Below are 15,370 nucleotides of genomic sequence, written 5' to 3' on the forward strand. Positions count from 1 at the left end.
TCACATAGTTCAGACACATTCTCTAATAAGGTATTGATCCTTAAGCAGCAAGCTAAAAAACTCTAAAAGACCTGAGTTTGCATCCCTGCCATATTCCCTTCTATTTTCCTTTATTGCTAAGCCACCATGCACAACTGCTACATCAATACTACTCCCTCTTTGGAGATCCTTGTTTTCATTGCCTTCATAAATCTGTATTAGTTGTTAATCATTAAAGATGAATCCTCCCCCACCTCTCATTACCACAGTATCGTATAAAGGGTCTCCCAAATCTACTAGTGCTGCCTCTTTCCTGCCTATTTCACTTTCCTGAAAAGCAGACAAAAGCACTATAAAGCCACTTCATTAACTGAAAACAGTCCTTTCACAATTGCTTATGAAGCTGCCTTCCCCCATTGTCTCTGAGGTATTTTCAGGATACAGTTTTACAAGGCAAGCATGACTTGAGTATTGCGTGTACCTTAGCTGGGAAAACTGGCTGGTGGAGAGGATGAGGCATAAGCTCTAAGCATGTTTTCTCTCAAATAATCTGATTATTGTTGCAAGAAAGTTGTGATTGCAAAAGAGGGTCCTGCAGAGATGAGGCAGTGCTGTTTTGAGCAAACTTCCTTTTCTTCCTTGACATTCATGCTCATTGCACCTATGTCTAGAAAAGGGTTGAGTCCTTGACAGCTCATGAAAAAGTTCTGTAATGACCACAGATCCCCAAGTCCTACCCCCATCACTTCCTGGATGGGCTGAACACACATGCATGAATTACATGGCACAACCGGTGTGGAAAATCTATTTTATACATGAAGTGTGCACCAGTTAAACTATAAAAAGAAGTGGGTAGATCCCATATTCATTCCCTCTCTTATGGTGACCTCAGATCTGGGCCATTCATGGCAGCAGGAAGGATGTGAGACCTAAGAACTAGTGACCTTTTTCTTTCTATCTTTTCCATCTTGATTTCTCTCCCCTCATTTTATCCTGCAAAGTACAGTGATTGTATTCTACCCCTCATTTTGTACCAGAAGTTTGTTACAGAAGTTGGGAGTTTGATAGTTATAGAAGTTGAAAGCTTGTTAGCCAGCACTTCAATGACTAAATAGCTGCTATAATAAAGGCAACTACACAATAAAGCATAAAACTTCCCTGACACATTGGGTAGCATCTTTATTCAGCTGAACACAAGTTTACAACAAACATCATGCCCACTTCCAGGCTGTGACAGCTGGTCAAGCTGTGACAGATTCACTCATTCAGGATTGTATCAGGAAGCTTGGCAGCCTAGGGTTTTCTCCTCCATTCCTCAATCTACCTTGTCCTTGATTAACAACTTTGATGTGTCTCTCATATCTGGCTAATGGTTTGCAGTGTTCCACTCCTCCTGAAAGCCCAAGGCAGAAGAGAATTGCAGTGCTAAATGGAGGGAACTGAGGCTTAAAAACAGAAAAGCTACAGTTGTCAGTGACACGGTACATGCACGTTATTTATCTTCATCATCCATAAACTCGGCCCATCTGCTGGAAGCATAACATGGGTCCAGGGCAGCAAACTCGATTCAGATCCAAGTTTCTCAGTACTATTTGTCTATCCAGAAGACTTTAGTCTTTAGATAGTGCTTAAAGAAAGGAGCATTTCTGAAGGCCTTTCCTTCTACAAAGTACATTCACATTGATCAAAATAAAGCAATCTGTCTCATCATCTGAATGTAACTTGAAACATACTGCTCAGAACATCCACCACTAATATAGTTCCACAGCTCCAACTCTAAGAGTATCATCAAAAACATTGTTTTTTTCATTGGGTGTAGTTTTAAAAATCTAGTAAAACAAGTTTTAAAAACTTGACTGGATTTCCTGCTGTCATTAAAAGTGTTTGTCCAATTCTAAATCTGTGCATGATCTGGAAGTATACAAGACATCTAAAAAAGCATGATCTGGCACAGGATAAGCACACAGTGGTTTCACACTCCAGAGATACAGGGCTAGCTGAGGTCTGCCTGCTTGGGAGCACATTTCCAAAGCATCACTTTCATCGTTTATTACAATGCAACTTCGCTTGCCAGAAGAGAAATATTCAGAACAAGGTCAATGATCAGAACTGAAGAATGTCAGAAGCTCAAAGGTGAAATCCTCCCTGGTAAAGGAGATAAGGCAAATATTTACACAAAGAACCTTCAATATAAATTTTAGGAAAGCACATGTAATGTTCAAAATTGTCCATAAGATGTTTATCTCTAAAGAACTATGGGAGACAACCTGGGAGCAGCTTCATTTAGCAGCCTGCTAGCAGAAACAAATGAAAGGAACACTTCAGGGTTAATCCTGACTCACAAGTAGCTTCTACACATATTTTTTGTGCTCTAAATATATCCCAATATATAGCTAATGAAAAGAGTTTTGCCAAGCAGTATAGAGTAGCATGCCTCCAATACTCCAGTCCTGAGGAAGGATTGATTCTGAACAAGTCCTCATTTACAGGATCTGGCACACCAGGGAAGATCATCACCATTCTGTGGTATCTGCACTGAGCAGCAGAGTGAGAAAAGGTTTTAAAGAAGATTAAATTGCAACATCAATATTTAAAACAAAGCCCACCTTTGCTTCCTCTGGACATTGTATCTCTTAATTAGTACAATATGTTCAGCTGAAAGTGAACTATTCTATTGCAGAAAAGATATAGAATTACAAATGCAGATTCACAAAAGTCCTGAAAATTAAAATAAATAATTTAAGAAGCCTCTACTAGAGTTTCTTTTCTTGAAGGGACTGGTGAGGTGAAAATTCATTCAGAGGTATTAAGTACCTGTGGTATCAAAAAAGGGATGAGGAAAACATGGATTGTAATTAATTTCAGATCTTACTCTTTGTAGAATCAGCTTCAATTTCTGCCAATATTGAAAACAGTTCAATTTTTCTGGTAAAGGACTACAATTCTAAATATTTTCAAGGTTGGTTGGTGGGGTTTTTTCACACTGTTAAAAATAAGAAAAAAAAAAAAAAAAAAGAACTATCTCTGTAATGGAACTTTTGAGCACCAGAATGACTTTTGCCATTTCTCAAAGGTGCATAGTAACAAAAGGTCACAGGCTGGCTCCACTTCCCTTGTATTTAACAAAATAATGTGGTTCAGAACAGAAAAGCTCAACTTAAAGGTCACAACAAAATCTATTTTTCTTGACTGTATTATTCTACAGAATATTTCCTTAGAGTCATATTCCATACTAAAGCAGAGTGAACAGGTTACAAAATGAATGTAGGTAACACACTGTACATGTTGTTTTCTAGACACTATGACACTGTCACCTTTGTCTCTTTACAAGTGGGGGTAGGGAAGGACACTAAACTTCACTAGTCAAAAAAATGTTGATGGAAAATGCCAGAACACTTAAGGAAGCTAAATATCATAGCAAACCAAATCAACACCTGTCAAAATCATATATCATAACTTTAAAAGCTTTAGGGCAGCAACTCACATATTCCTGGTTGGATTGTTTCTTATAAAAAGTAATCAATAGTTATAAAAGTAGTTATAAAAACCATAATCTCTCCCAGGCCTAAATAAAATTTCCAGATGGCACACCAGGCAAAACCACTTTTTTTTTTTTTTTTGCTTTTTTCTTATCTTCTCAACTGAAAGAGCATTGGAATATGCTGTTCAGTCTATCCCATTTGTTTTGATTTTGTTCCTTTGCAATCAACTCTGAGCTAGAGGTTGAGTCAAGAGGAAAATTCCTAGAAATTAGCTATTTTAAAGGCTTTCAACTGAGGATTAGCACAGACCTTTATTGCCTGAAGGAACCTTAGTGAACAACGATACTAGTTATGGATACTAAAGAGAGGGCCGTGGGGTAAATCTTACACCTTTTTATTTCCTTTTGAAAAGGTTGCCACCCACAAAATGTAACAATGCAGCCTTATGAATAAAAGGGGTAGTACCAAGATTTTAACAAGAAAAATGGATGGAGAACCTCTGAGTCTTGGAATCCCACCAGTTTACAGACATACTGTGAAATGCACCTTTCTGCTCTGTTCACCTCCTAGTTTCAGATATACTATAAGACACTAAGTAAAGCCAAAAAACTAATATCATATGAAAGATCTTTTGTCCTCTTCATTTTTGTAACGCCCTCTTCCTCCCCTCAACCTTTAAAATAAATTTCTTTGACATCGGTTGTGGTTATCACTTTCTATGAAATGCGGGCAGAGGAAATCTCAGACCACAACCACCATTATACCACATACTTTACAAAAAAAAGTGCACATATATAAGGATATGCATAGAGGACACAGATCCATATCAAACCAAAGTGATAAAAAGAGCAAACAAAAGAGACACAATAGGAATATTCTGGTGAAGCAGTGAAACTATGCACATGGGTCTTGGGTCTTCTATGTCTGATAAAAACAAAACACCTTTTGTTAAGAAGTAATGACCTTTAAAAGCAGTGACCTAATCTACAAAATATTTCAAAGCAATAATAATCAGCACAATTAATGAAATTTTATATAGCAAAATTCCTAGTAGTCAACATTATAACTTTCCTGAAGAAGAATCAAGAGCATGGTCTGAACTTTCACCTTTCTTATCCAAATTAAAAGAACAAACACAGATCTTGTTATGAGCACATAGCATTATAAATTCACACCAAACAATGAGATAATGATGCATAGCTCTACTATATGTAGAAACACACAAAATAAAGAACATAAGCTTGATTTTTATTTTTTACTTTTTTTTAATCCATATGTAAAGAAACCAGAATCTAACCCAGAATTATCTAGGAATAAATATAAATAGTATAAAAGAAATCAAGCTTAGCTCCATACAAGCCATTTTAGATTGCCTAAGTTTTTGTTTTGATATTCCTGCTTTAAATGTGAGAAGTAAATAATATTAAGTCTTTTCTTCCTTGAATATTTTGCAAGTGTAATTTTATGATCAGCAACACTTTTTATTCAAAAATACATCTTCTACTAGTAACCTAATTTACATTATACATGCTTACAAAAGTGGACATATTTGTCCTTTCTAGATAAATGAATAGCCAACCTACTCAGATGTAAAACCAATTTTTGCTCACTTGAAGATTTTAACAAATCAAGAACAATTACTACAATTGCAATTAACTAAATTTTTTTCCCATCTGCAGAGGTTTGAACCATGTTTAGTCATGAAACCAGGCTTCCAGATAACAGTCAATAATACAACATGATGGAGATGAGCATTATGAGAACAACAGGACCATCCTGCTAAACCCAGTGAGTTGTTTTTCATGTAGGTTTCTGCTCAGCTATAACACATACACAGTTTGGGTCTCTAAGGAAGCTGAATTGAAAAGCAAATATTTTTTCTTCCTCCTCACAATTATACAGGATCAGCAAAAACTGATTGGCCTCTTTCTACAGCACACTCCATACTCAGCTCTATTTAGCATCATGCCATCTGGGCCTAAATTTTTTTCCTTCTGACATCAGCAAGCTTCATAATGCAAAGCAAATTTCCTTTGATGCTAAGGCTAGATCAAGAAGAATGAGCAGGCCAGCATGTTTTTCCACATTTAGACAGCCAGATAAACTCCTACTCATCTTCATCATACATTGCTGAAGAGTCAAGATTCTCCTACAGAGGCTCAATGTCTTAAAAGGAAAAACAGATGCAATATTTAGGCATTGTTGTAAAGTTAACAGTCAATAATTTTCAAATTCAGCAGCTGTCAGCTCCTTTAATATTTACACAGAGTAAGCTATTCCTCTTACAGTTTTTGTTGGGTTTTTTTAATAAGTAAAGACAAAACTAGACCACCATCCATACACCACCACATGAGGCTTCTTCTATTCCCTCTCATCAGCAGCACTACTTTATCAGCACTTTTGTGAGCATCTCATAAGATAAAGGTACCAGCAATGCACATTCACCTTGTCAAGCTGTCAGCTCCTGGTAAAACTCTGCCACTTTCCAAGGTAATAGCCTCTTGATTATTGCTTGAGGTTTGTGTTCACATACAGAACAGACTTATGAGGACAATATCTAAATTTCCCTTTACCTTCAACCATGTGATTTTTTTTTTAAGTTGTTTATAATTTTGCATGTATTTTAATTACTTGGGTCAAAGTCTGCAAGCTTGTCTGAATGGGTAAAAGCCTGAGGTTTTTTTATTTCAACTGAAGCGATGCATTCACTGCTGAAGCTCAGGTGCTTTCCCCATGTCAAAAATTGGATGCATACACGATCAGCAGCCAAGACTCGTAATGATGCAGTAGCAGTCCATTGAGACAAACACACAGCTTGTCTCTCCATCTTTTGTGCTCCTTCAAGATGAAGATTTGCAAGAGATTTCGTGTCCAAACTTTGACAGATGCCATTTGCACCAATCTGTTTCTGCAAATGGATGATCGGGAATTCCTTAACTACTGGACGTGTGAGCTGCGTTGAAGCAAAGGACTTGAACAATTCGAAGGAACCGACTGAAGCAGCCCTCACAAAAACACCTCGACGCATATTCCTGCTGCGGAATAAATGTGTGAGCTGAGCCATGGCTCTCTGGAAAACAACAGAGCACACTACACCCTTTGCCTCCATGTCTGAAAACAACAGGCGGGCACGGAATGCTGCAACACTGACAATCCCCTGCCTGTCACCTCTTCCCTTTTGTTCTTGAGAGGAATCTCTCTTCAAGAATCCTCCTCAGCAGATGACAGGACAATGTTCTCCGAGGTCAGTCCCGAGTCCTTCGGTTGAAACCACAGAAGACAGAGCAGCAAATGGCATCGTTCCGAGTCACCGGGGTGGAGCTGCAAAAGAGACTGCAGGCAGGATGAGAAATGGAGGCACCATGCCTATGTGCTGTGGTCTAGATGCCAAAACGGGTGGATCTCTATACAGCGTTCCTGGAGTTCCAGCTGCTGTAGGGAATGGTGTATCATTGGATGTCTCACCACGTGGTGTGAGAGCCTGGAACGACAGGCACAACCTGCCTCCAGAAAATCTGCCTCCATTCCACGCCCCAAGAGTTCTTGCCAGCGCCAAACACTGGCACTCAGCACTTCCAACATTTTCTAGGCCATTAGTAAAGGAGCAGCACGGCTCGAACCGGCTCGAACCGGTTCAAACCGGTCGAAAACTGTTCAAACCGGTTCAAACCGGTCGAAACCGGTTCAAACCGGTTCCCACCGGTTCAAACCGGTCGAAACCAGTACAAACCGGTCGAAACCAGTTTAAACCGATTCAAACCGGTCAAAACCGGTTCAAACCGGTTCACACCGGTCGAAACCGGTTCAAACTGGTTCAAACCGGTTCAAACCGATCGAAACCAGTTTAAACCGGTTCAAATCTGTCAAAACCAGTTTAAACCAGTTCAAACGTGTCGAAACCAGTTCAAACGTGTTGAAACCAGTTCAAACCGGTTCAAACCGGTTCAAACCGATCGAAACCAGTTTAAACCGGTTCAAATCTGTCAAAACCAGTTTAAACCAGTTCAAACGTGTCGAAACCAGTTCAAACGTGTTGAAACCAGTTCAAACCGGTTCAAACCGGTCGAAACCGGTTCAAACCGGTCGGAACCAGTTCAAACAGGCTCAAACCAGTTCAGACCGGTCGAGACCGGTTTAAACCGGTTCAAACCGATCGCAACCGGTTCGAGCCGGTCGGAACCGCTTCAAACCAGTTCAAACCGGCTCAAACCGGTTCAAACCGGTCAAAACCAGTATAAACCGGTTCAAACCTGTCGGAACCGGTTCGAAACCGGTTCAAACCGGTTTAAACTGGTTCAAACCGGTCGGAACCGGTTCAAACCAGTCGTAACTGGTTCAAACCAGCTCAAACCACTCCGAACCAGCTCAAACCGGCTCAAACCGTTTCAAACCGGTCGAAACCCGTTTAAACCGGTTCAAACCGCTCGGAACCTGGTTCAAACCGGTCGAAACCAGTTTAAACCTGTTCAAACTGGTCGAAATGTGTTCAAACCGGTCGGAACCAGTTGAAACCGGTTCAAACCAATTGAAACCAGTCCGAACCGGTTCAAACCGGTCGGAACCAGTTTAAACCGGTTCAAACTGGTTCAAACCGGTTCAAACCGGTCGAAACCGGTTCGAACTGGTCGAAACCAGTTTAAACCGGTTGTTACCGGTTCAAACCAGTCGGAACCAGTTCCAACTGGTCACAACCATTTTAAACCGGTTCAAACCGGTCGGAACCGGCTCAAACCTGTTCAAACCGGTCAAAACCGGCTCAAACCGGTTCAAACCGGTCGAAACCGGTCGAAACCGGTTCAAACTGGTCGTAACCGGTTGAAACCTGTTCAAACCGGTTCCAACCGGTCGAAACCGGTTCAAACCAATTCAAGCCGGTTCCAACCGGCACAAAGCCCTACAAAGCGGCTGGCAGCGGGCTGTGCGGGCGGCGGGGCGGGTGCGGGCGGTGTGCCGGACAGGAGCTGCGCGCAGCGCCCGCCTCTGCCGCCGGCTCCTTCGGCAGACACGTGCCGAGGCACGCGCGGCCGGGCCGGGCCGAGCGGATCCGCCAATGGGAGGCGGCGGCGCGCCGGCTCGGCGCGGGGCGGGGCGTGCGCGGCGCGGGGCGGGCGCGGGGCGGCGCGGGGCGGACGCGGGGCGGTGCCGGGCGGCGCGGGGCGGACGCGGGGCGGTGCCGGGCGGCGCGGGGCGGCCATGACGGCGCACAGCTTGGCGCTGCCGCTCGTCCTCTTCTCCGCCTTCTGGGGCCTCGTGGGCATCGCCGCCCCCTGGTTCGTGCCCAAGGGGCCGAACCGCGGGTGAGTGGGGGCTCGGGGAGCGCCGCGGCCGGGGCTTCTGGAGCCGGGCCTCGCCGTGCTAACGCCGCTGTCTCCGCAGGGTGATCATCACGATGCTGGTCACCACCGCCGTGTGCTGCTACCTCTTGTGAGTACGGCGGGCCGGGCCCGGTACCCTTCCCCCCACCTCCGCTGGCTTCACCGAGACCCGTGGCAGCCGCCCGGCCTGCTCCACGGGCGGACGGGACGGTCCCCGGGCCGCGGCCCGCCCCCTCCCGGGGCAGCGGCCGCTCCCGGCGCTGTTCCTGCCGCGGCTGACGGCGGGCTCCGTCCCTTTGCAGCTGGCTCATCGCCATCCTGGCCCAGGCCAACCCCCTGTTCGGGCCGCAGCTGAAGAACGAGACCATCTGGTACGTGCGCTTCCTCTGGGAGTGAGCGGTCCCTGGGAGCCGGCACCTCAGCAGAGAGCCCATCGAACCATCACCGTGAGTGGGCACACAGCCGGGCTGGCGGATGGCCCTGCTTGCCTGCCTGGACCTGGCTGGGGAGGGAGCTGCAGCTCAGCCCTTGCTGGGCTGGGGGAAATGCTTTGCTGGGCCCAGCGTGGGGCTGCTGGCTCTCTGCTGGGCCTGAGCAAATAAAGAATTGTAATTCCTACATTTGTGGGAGCTCCCTCGTGAATGCTGTTTGGTGCTAACTTCTCTTCCTTTCTCCCTCCCCCAGCTGTTGTAGCTGTTCCAGCCCCTACCCTCCTGTACCAAACAGCCCCCAGAGGTGCTGGGAGAGAGGCTGGACCCGCTCCCCAAGCACACCTGGAGCACTGCAGCCCGGAGCAATGGATGGCTGGGTCCCCAAGCATGGCAGGCAAGATCCCTGGATGAGGGCCTACTAATCCAGCCCTAGGAGCAGCCACACTGCCAGGGAGAGATCCCTTCAGCTGGCCAGTGCTGCAGTGGCTGAGCACCATCCTGTGAGGGATCTGTGTGTGGTACGAGCGGGTCCTGTCCCAGCAGTGTTCTTCCTACCCTCTTGGTGTGTTCAGCCTTAGCCCCCATGTGAAACCCCTCCTCGTAGCTTAAGCTGCCCAGCTAGCTGCCCTGTCCCTGATCATTGCATCCACTGACTGCCATCTGCATGAGAACATAAGAGCCATCGCATCCTCTGTGGTCTGGCCAGTCCCCTGGCCAGAGGGTTGATCCTAGAGAAGCATGCAAAGCCCCTTGGGTGTGATAAGGGAGGTGTTGGGGTCTGCTGGCAGGGATGAAAAGAGGGCTGTCTCCCACCTGAGCAGTAATGTTTAGGTATCTCCACCGTAAGATGGGTCCAGGTTCTGAGGTGAGCCAAGTAGGGCATTGTGTTTCATATTTCCCCTTATTTATCAGATAATTTATCTGTACTTATTTATTTGTCTGTGTCATTTAGCTTGTGTTGTGGAAATAAATCATTTTTCTAGTAAGTCGTGCTGGACGCTGAGTCACTTGCTGTTTTGAGGCTGAGCAGCAGTCTTGGCCTTATTCAGACACCTTTCCTTTCCCCAGCACTGTTCTTGCACCATGAGACCAAGGCTGGAATCCTCAGCTGTGGAGGTCAGCAGCAGGCTGGTGTGTGGAAAGTTTTGTCCTTGATGCCACCTGTGTGCTCATGCTGTGGGACCAGGGTCACAGGGAGGGAACTGTGTGTGCTAGAGAGAACTGGGTACTTGCCCAGCCTCTTGCAGCTGTGCAGGGACCATTTCCATGGTGGTAGAACAGCTCAGAGGCCTCTTTGCCAGGCAGCTAAGACTCAGGTGAGGAATAAAGGAAAAAAGCAGAGACCAACATCTTGGAGGGGCTCTAAGTGGGCAGGCTTTTCCTCTTAGAAGAGGGCAGCAAAGGATTCTGTTTCCAAGAATTCCAGCAGTATGGTTTGGATCAGAGCACCCCTTGCTGCTACCAGCTCAGTTAAGCTCAGTCCTGCTGGAATCGGAGAGTAATGCTGGCAGGAAAGGAGTTCCATCATCCCACTGTGGCAGCAGGAAGCAGCAGCAGAGCTGTGCAGACATGCAGCCACCAGCCATGCCACCATCGCTGCTGGGAGCTGCTTGCTAGGAAATGAGACAGTGCTGGATGGCTCACAGGGTTTGTTTATTGCTACAGGAATGGGAACAGCTGAGTTCAGTAAAGTGACAAACTTCATTGGACTACTGGTGGGGCTGCAGCCCCAGGGAAGGTTTGTGCCTGTGTGCACAGCTCAGGCCTGGCCTGTCCTGGGGCCATGAGCTGGGCTGGACTGAGGTGGCTCTCCCGGGGCAGGCCCAGCCCACCCCCTTGGAGGAAAGAACCACGGATCCTGACACTGGTACCTGGGACAGCACAGGGCAGCTGTGCCCAGGAGGGAATGAATTAATGTGTGAAAGGAAAGACAGCCCACTTTGGTGGTGCCTCAAAAATCAATCGGTGAGCCCTCAGGGCTCTGTCTGGGATGTTGGGTAGGACTAGGATTGTCCTCAGAGGGAAGACATAGCAAAGAGCAGGACACCCCTTCAGGAATACTCCAAGAGGGGCCAGGCTGGGCAGAGCAGCCTGGTGGAGCTCATGGTTTACCTTGTTCCTGCAGTAAATTAGCTGGTGCCTGCCACTCTCCCAGCCCCAGGCTTGTCAGGGCCTGCAGAAGGCCACCCCAGGTGATGAACCACAGCACCTCACCAGGTTGCTTTGCAAACTGGTGGCTGAGTCATGGGGTGGCTCAGTGCTTCAGGCCAGAGCCCTGGTTTGGCTGCCTCAGTGATAGTGTCCTGTTATCCGAGGGATCTACCAGGGCTGCAGCCTTGAGCCTGCTGGTAGCAGAGGACTTTGCTCTACACCATGTAGTGAGGCAAAGGCCAGAGGCCAAGGAATGCAAAGATTAGGACTGGGGCAAGGTGGAGAGGAAAGCTCTCATGTCCATAGCTGCCTCGGCACACGGACTCCGGTTCTGACGCACGGATGATGGAGTGCAGACTTGGAGATGGTCTTTAAGGAGGAGTCCAAGCTCTCAGCCGCAGGAGGTAGAGGACGATGGCCAGCGCCACGACCAGGATGCAGGCAAAAAAGAGATAGTGCTTGTAGACAAAAGAGAGGCGCAGCCAGGAGGCGTGTGCTTGCCGGATGCTCTCCTGACGGAGATCCCTACGGAGAGGAACGTCAGGACTGGCCACGAGATGCAGTGGGGCACTGCCAGGGACCTGCCATGCTCTGTGCAGAGCCCTCACCCGGTGCAGTTACTCCTGCCCCTCCCCAGCCACCCTTCTCTGTGACGCCACCCGCCAGCCGAGGGTACCCGAGTGGCAGAAACCACGGCTTGTAGAGGATGGCCCCCAGTGTCCACTGCACCCCCCGGCCGTACACCAGCTGGGCTGTGCGCAGGCTGGGGTAGTCCAGTGGGACCTGGAAGCCCTCGTGAAGGACTTGGTACATCCAGGCCAATTTGAAGCACTGATACCTGCGGACACGGCACACAGGAGCATCAGCCAGACGCTATCAACTGCGCCGGTCCCTTTCCTGGCCCCCAGGAGCTCCAGCCATGGCACCTCCCAGCTCGTGCATTTACTTCAGCCGGTGCTGGTCAGCATGCGCCGAGTAGAGGCCGCCACAGAAACGCTGAGCCAGCACCTCCCACCGCTGGCTGCAGTACTCCTGGGGGAAGAAGTTGGGGTTCAGAACAGAGAAACCGCCCTCACTCCCAGCCCAGGAGCAGCCCGGCTCCCCCGGGCTGAGGCAGCACCCACCTGGGCAGCAGAGGTGAAGGTGGGGGCACTGTATTGGCCCCCCAGGCGCAGCACGTCCTCAGTGCAGTAGAACTCCGAGAAGCCATAAAACTCGCTGTTGCTGAAGTCCATGGGTGCTTTGTAGGTCTCCACCGGGGAGGCATGGCTGCCATTGGACCCTGTCAGGAGGGGCTGCAGCAGCTTTGTACAGGCCTGCCAGTCCCCTCATCCCCTCATGTGCAGGGTTTGGCCACCCCTCACCACTGTGTCCTCCAGCCCCACAGGCAGGCAGGGGTCCAAGAAGGGCATCTTAGGGCTCAGCCCTGTCTGCTGGTTGTGCAGGCTGGAAAACAGTCCAGGAAAAATGGCAATTGCACAGGGAGTCCTATAACAGATCCCAAAAGCCTAATCTAGCCCTGTTCCACATCCAGATGACCTCTGCACCAGAATAGGCTGTGTCCTCTTGTGCCCTGCAGAGCCGGTGCCTTCCCTGCCACCTCCTGCTAAGGCTGAACTCCCCAGATCTGTCACGCTGGCCTGCAGCTACATGCTCTGAGCACCTCTAGGGTGCAACAAGGCACAGCCCATGCCACCCAGATCATGGGGATCTGTGCCTCTGCACAGCCCCTGGGGATCTGGAGGCAGGGGCTGCTCCCGGCACAGGAGTACCTGGGCACCAAGCCTCCAACTGTGGCGACAGTTCATGTAGTGCTCTTGGAAGGAAAGGAGAGACAGGAGACAGAAGAGCTCAAGGTGGGGATGCAATGGAAAGATGTGTTGAGTGAATCAGTGCTGAAGGAGGGGAAGTCAGAACAGGAAAAGCCAAAAGCCACTAGGAGGGGCCTCCCTGTAGCCTGTCACAAGGAGAGAAGGAGGAAGGCAAAGAGTTGTGGCACTGATAACACCTGGAGAACAGCAGCAGCCAAGCCCTCTGTGCCAGCCCAGGCACCAGCTGCTGCCAGCATGGCTGTGGGAGCTGTTATCACCACAGGCAGCTCGTGAGGCAAATCCAAGGGGGAGAGCACAGCATGAAGGAACCAGCACCCCATTTCACAATGCTCTAGTGGGGGCACCACTAGGTGAGGCAGCAATACCGGTTGTGCACATAGGTTTGGTTCAGCACATGTTCCTCATAGCGCTGCCAGGCAAAATTGCCCCCGAAGCCCAGGAAAGTGTTGACGTAGACACAGTACATGTGGCCAGTGTGCTGCACGTCACAGCCCAGGTTGAATTCTGCCAGCAAGCTCTTGGCAACCTCTTCCTGCTGACACACATAGGTCCATGATCAGCAGCAATCCAGGGAAGGCAGGAGCTGCTCTCGGGGACCAGACATGCACCTGCTGTGGGGAGGAGATGGCTCCGGTGTCAGGCACTTCGTAGGCAATCTGCAGGGAGGCGCCTCCCATGTCAAGGATCCCAACTGTTCATTTCCGAACCAGGGGCTTCCCCTGATCCCCGAGTGCTACGGTGACCACTGCATCCTCCTCTGCAACGCACAGCAGCATGTCAGCAAGAGGCAAGGCCTGGGGCAGCATCTTCTCCCTTCCGCCATCACCCCAGAGCTGCTTCATGGGGCTCCTCCCCCTCTGCTGGCAGACCCCAAGGGCCAGTTGCACCTGGTCACCTACCTCCCAGGTGCAGGAAAGTTTCACACTTATAATGTGCTTCAGAGGTTGATCTTAGCTACAGCACAAGTACAAAGTCCAGCATGCTCTGCTTAGACCCTCCCAGCTGTTCTACAAGCAGCCAGACTCACCATCCCAGGACAAAGTTGATGCCAATCCACGCATAGACACCTGCACAGGAAGAGGTCATTACAACAATATACTAAAGAGGAACAAGCAGTGCTTTGTGGCAGCTCCTACCTTCCTGCTTCCCTGAGATTACTTCTGCGTGTGATTTGGAGAAGAGGAAATCAAACTCCAGGGGCACATTTGTCACCAAGTCTTCCAGGATTGCAGCTTGCTGCCTGCAATGGTGCAGGAGAGGGAAAGATGCTGGTGAAGAGACCAGGAATCACACCGCACTACAGCCCCTGTTCAACCCCACAAGTTTAGCTGCTGCAGCCAGCATGCTTTGGAGATGAAAAACAGATCTATTTGTTTGATATCCTCAGTCAAAAGCATCTCCTCTCAGCTCCCTCCTAGCATGCTCAAACTGCATCCCTTACCACTCACCCCTACAACGCGCCCTTTCCTTTTTCATCCCCCCCCCCCCCCCCCCCCCAGGAATCTCGATTTTCCCGCAAGGTCCAAGAGCAGGCATCTGTATCGCCCCTCCTCGGGGCTGAGGGATCCCGGCGCACCCCAGGCTCGCCTGACAAGGGCGGCGGGCTCACCGCTGGGGCAGCAGCCGCATGCCCGCCGTGCGCAGGATGTACAGCGGCGTCTCCTTGTGCTTGCGCGGCCGCGAGGCGCAGCAGCGGCCGCAGGTGGGGGTGGCTGCTCGGGGGCAGCCGCGGCCGCGGAGATGCCTGGCGAGAAGGGCGCCGTGAGCCAGCCCGCCCCGGCCGTGCGCGGCGGCTCGGGCTCGCACCGGAGAGGGGCAGCACGCACCGGGTTTAATTTTCTCCACGACGGGGCGGCTGCTCCGGTCCCTCATCTGCTTGATGTCCAGCAGGTCGTGGGGGTTCCCGTTGTGCGGGGGCCAGAAGTAGACGAAATCCCGGGGCCCGCTGCTCCCGCAGTCCACCACCACCCCGTAATTAAGGGACGGGTCCTCGGCGTCCGTGGCCAGGTACCGGCGGCACGGCGGCTCAGCACCGGCGGCCGCCGGTGACCCCGCTCCTCTACATTCTGTATCACTATGGCTTTTCTTTGAGTATTTTATTTTTCCTTAGCGGCATGCTGTCTTTGCTAATACACGGAATTTATGACATTTCTGAAAAGGAATAGCTTTCCTTTATGAAA

The 15,370-nt window shown here is 49.2% G+C and overlaps 1 protein-coding gene across 1 annotated transcript; it reads left to right on the forward strand.

Moving 5' to 3' along the window:
- Positions 1–8,636: 8,636 nt before the first annotated feature.
- LOC110483311 (V-type proton ATPase subunit e 2) lies at positions 8,637–9,915 on the forward strand. Its single transcript, XM_021553145.2, has 4 exons — positions 8,637–8,758; positions 8,838–8,885; positions 9,079–9,222; positions 9,461–9,915. Exons 1-3 carry the CDS (start codon positions 8,655–8,657, stop codon positions 9,170–9,172), a joined length of 246 nt encoding a protein of 81 aa, XP_021408820.1. The 5' UTR covers positions 8,637–8,654; the 3' UTR covers positions 9,173–9,222; positions 9,461–9,915.
- Positions 9,916–15,370: the final 5,455 nt, after the last annotated feature.

This window comes from Lonchura striata, chromosome 4, assembly GCF_046129695.1.
Source record: "Lonchura striata isolate bLonStr1 chromosome 4, bLonStr1.mat, whole genome shotgun sequence".
Taxonomy (NCBI): domain Eukaryota; kingdom Metazoa; phylum Chordata; class Aves; order Passeriformes; family Estrildidae; genus Lonchura; species Lonchura striata.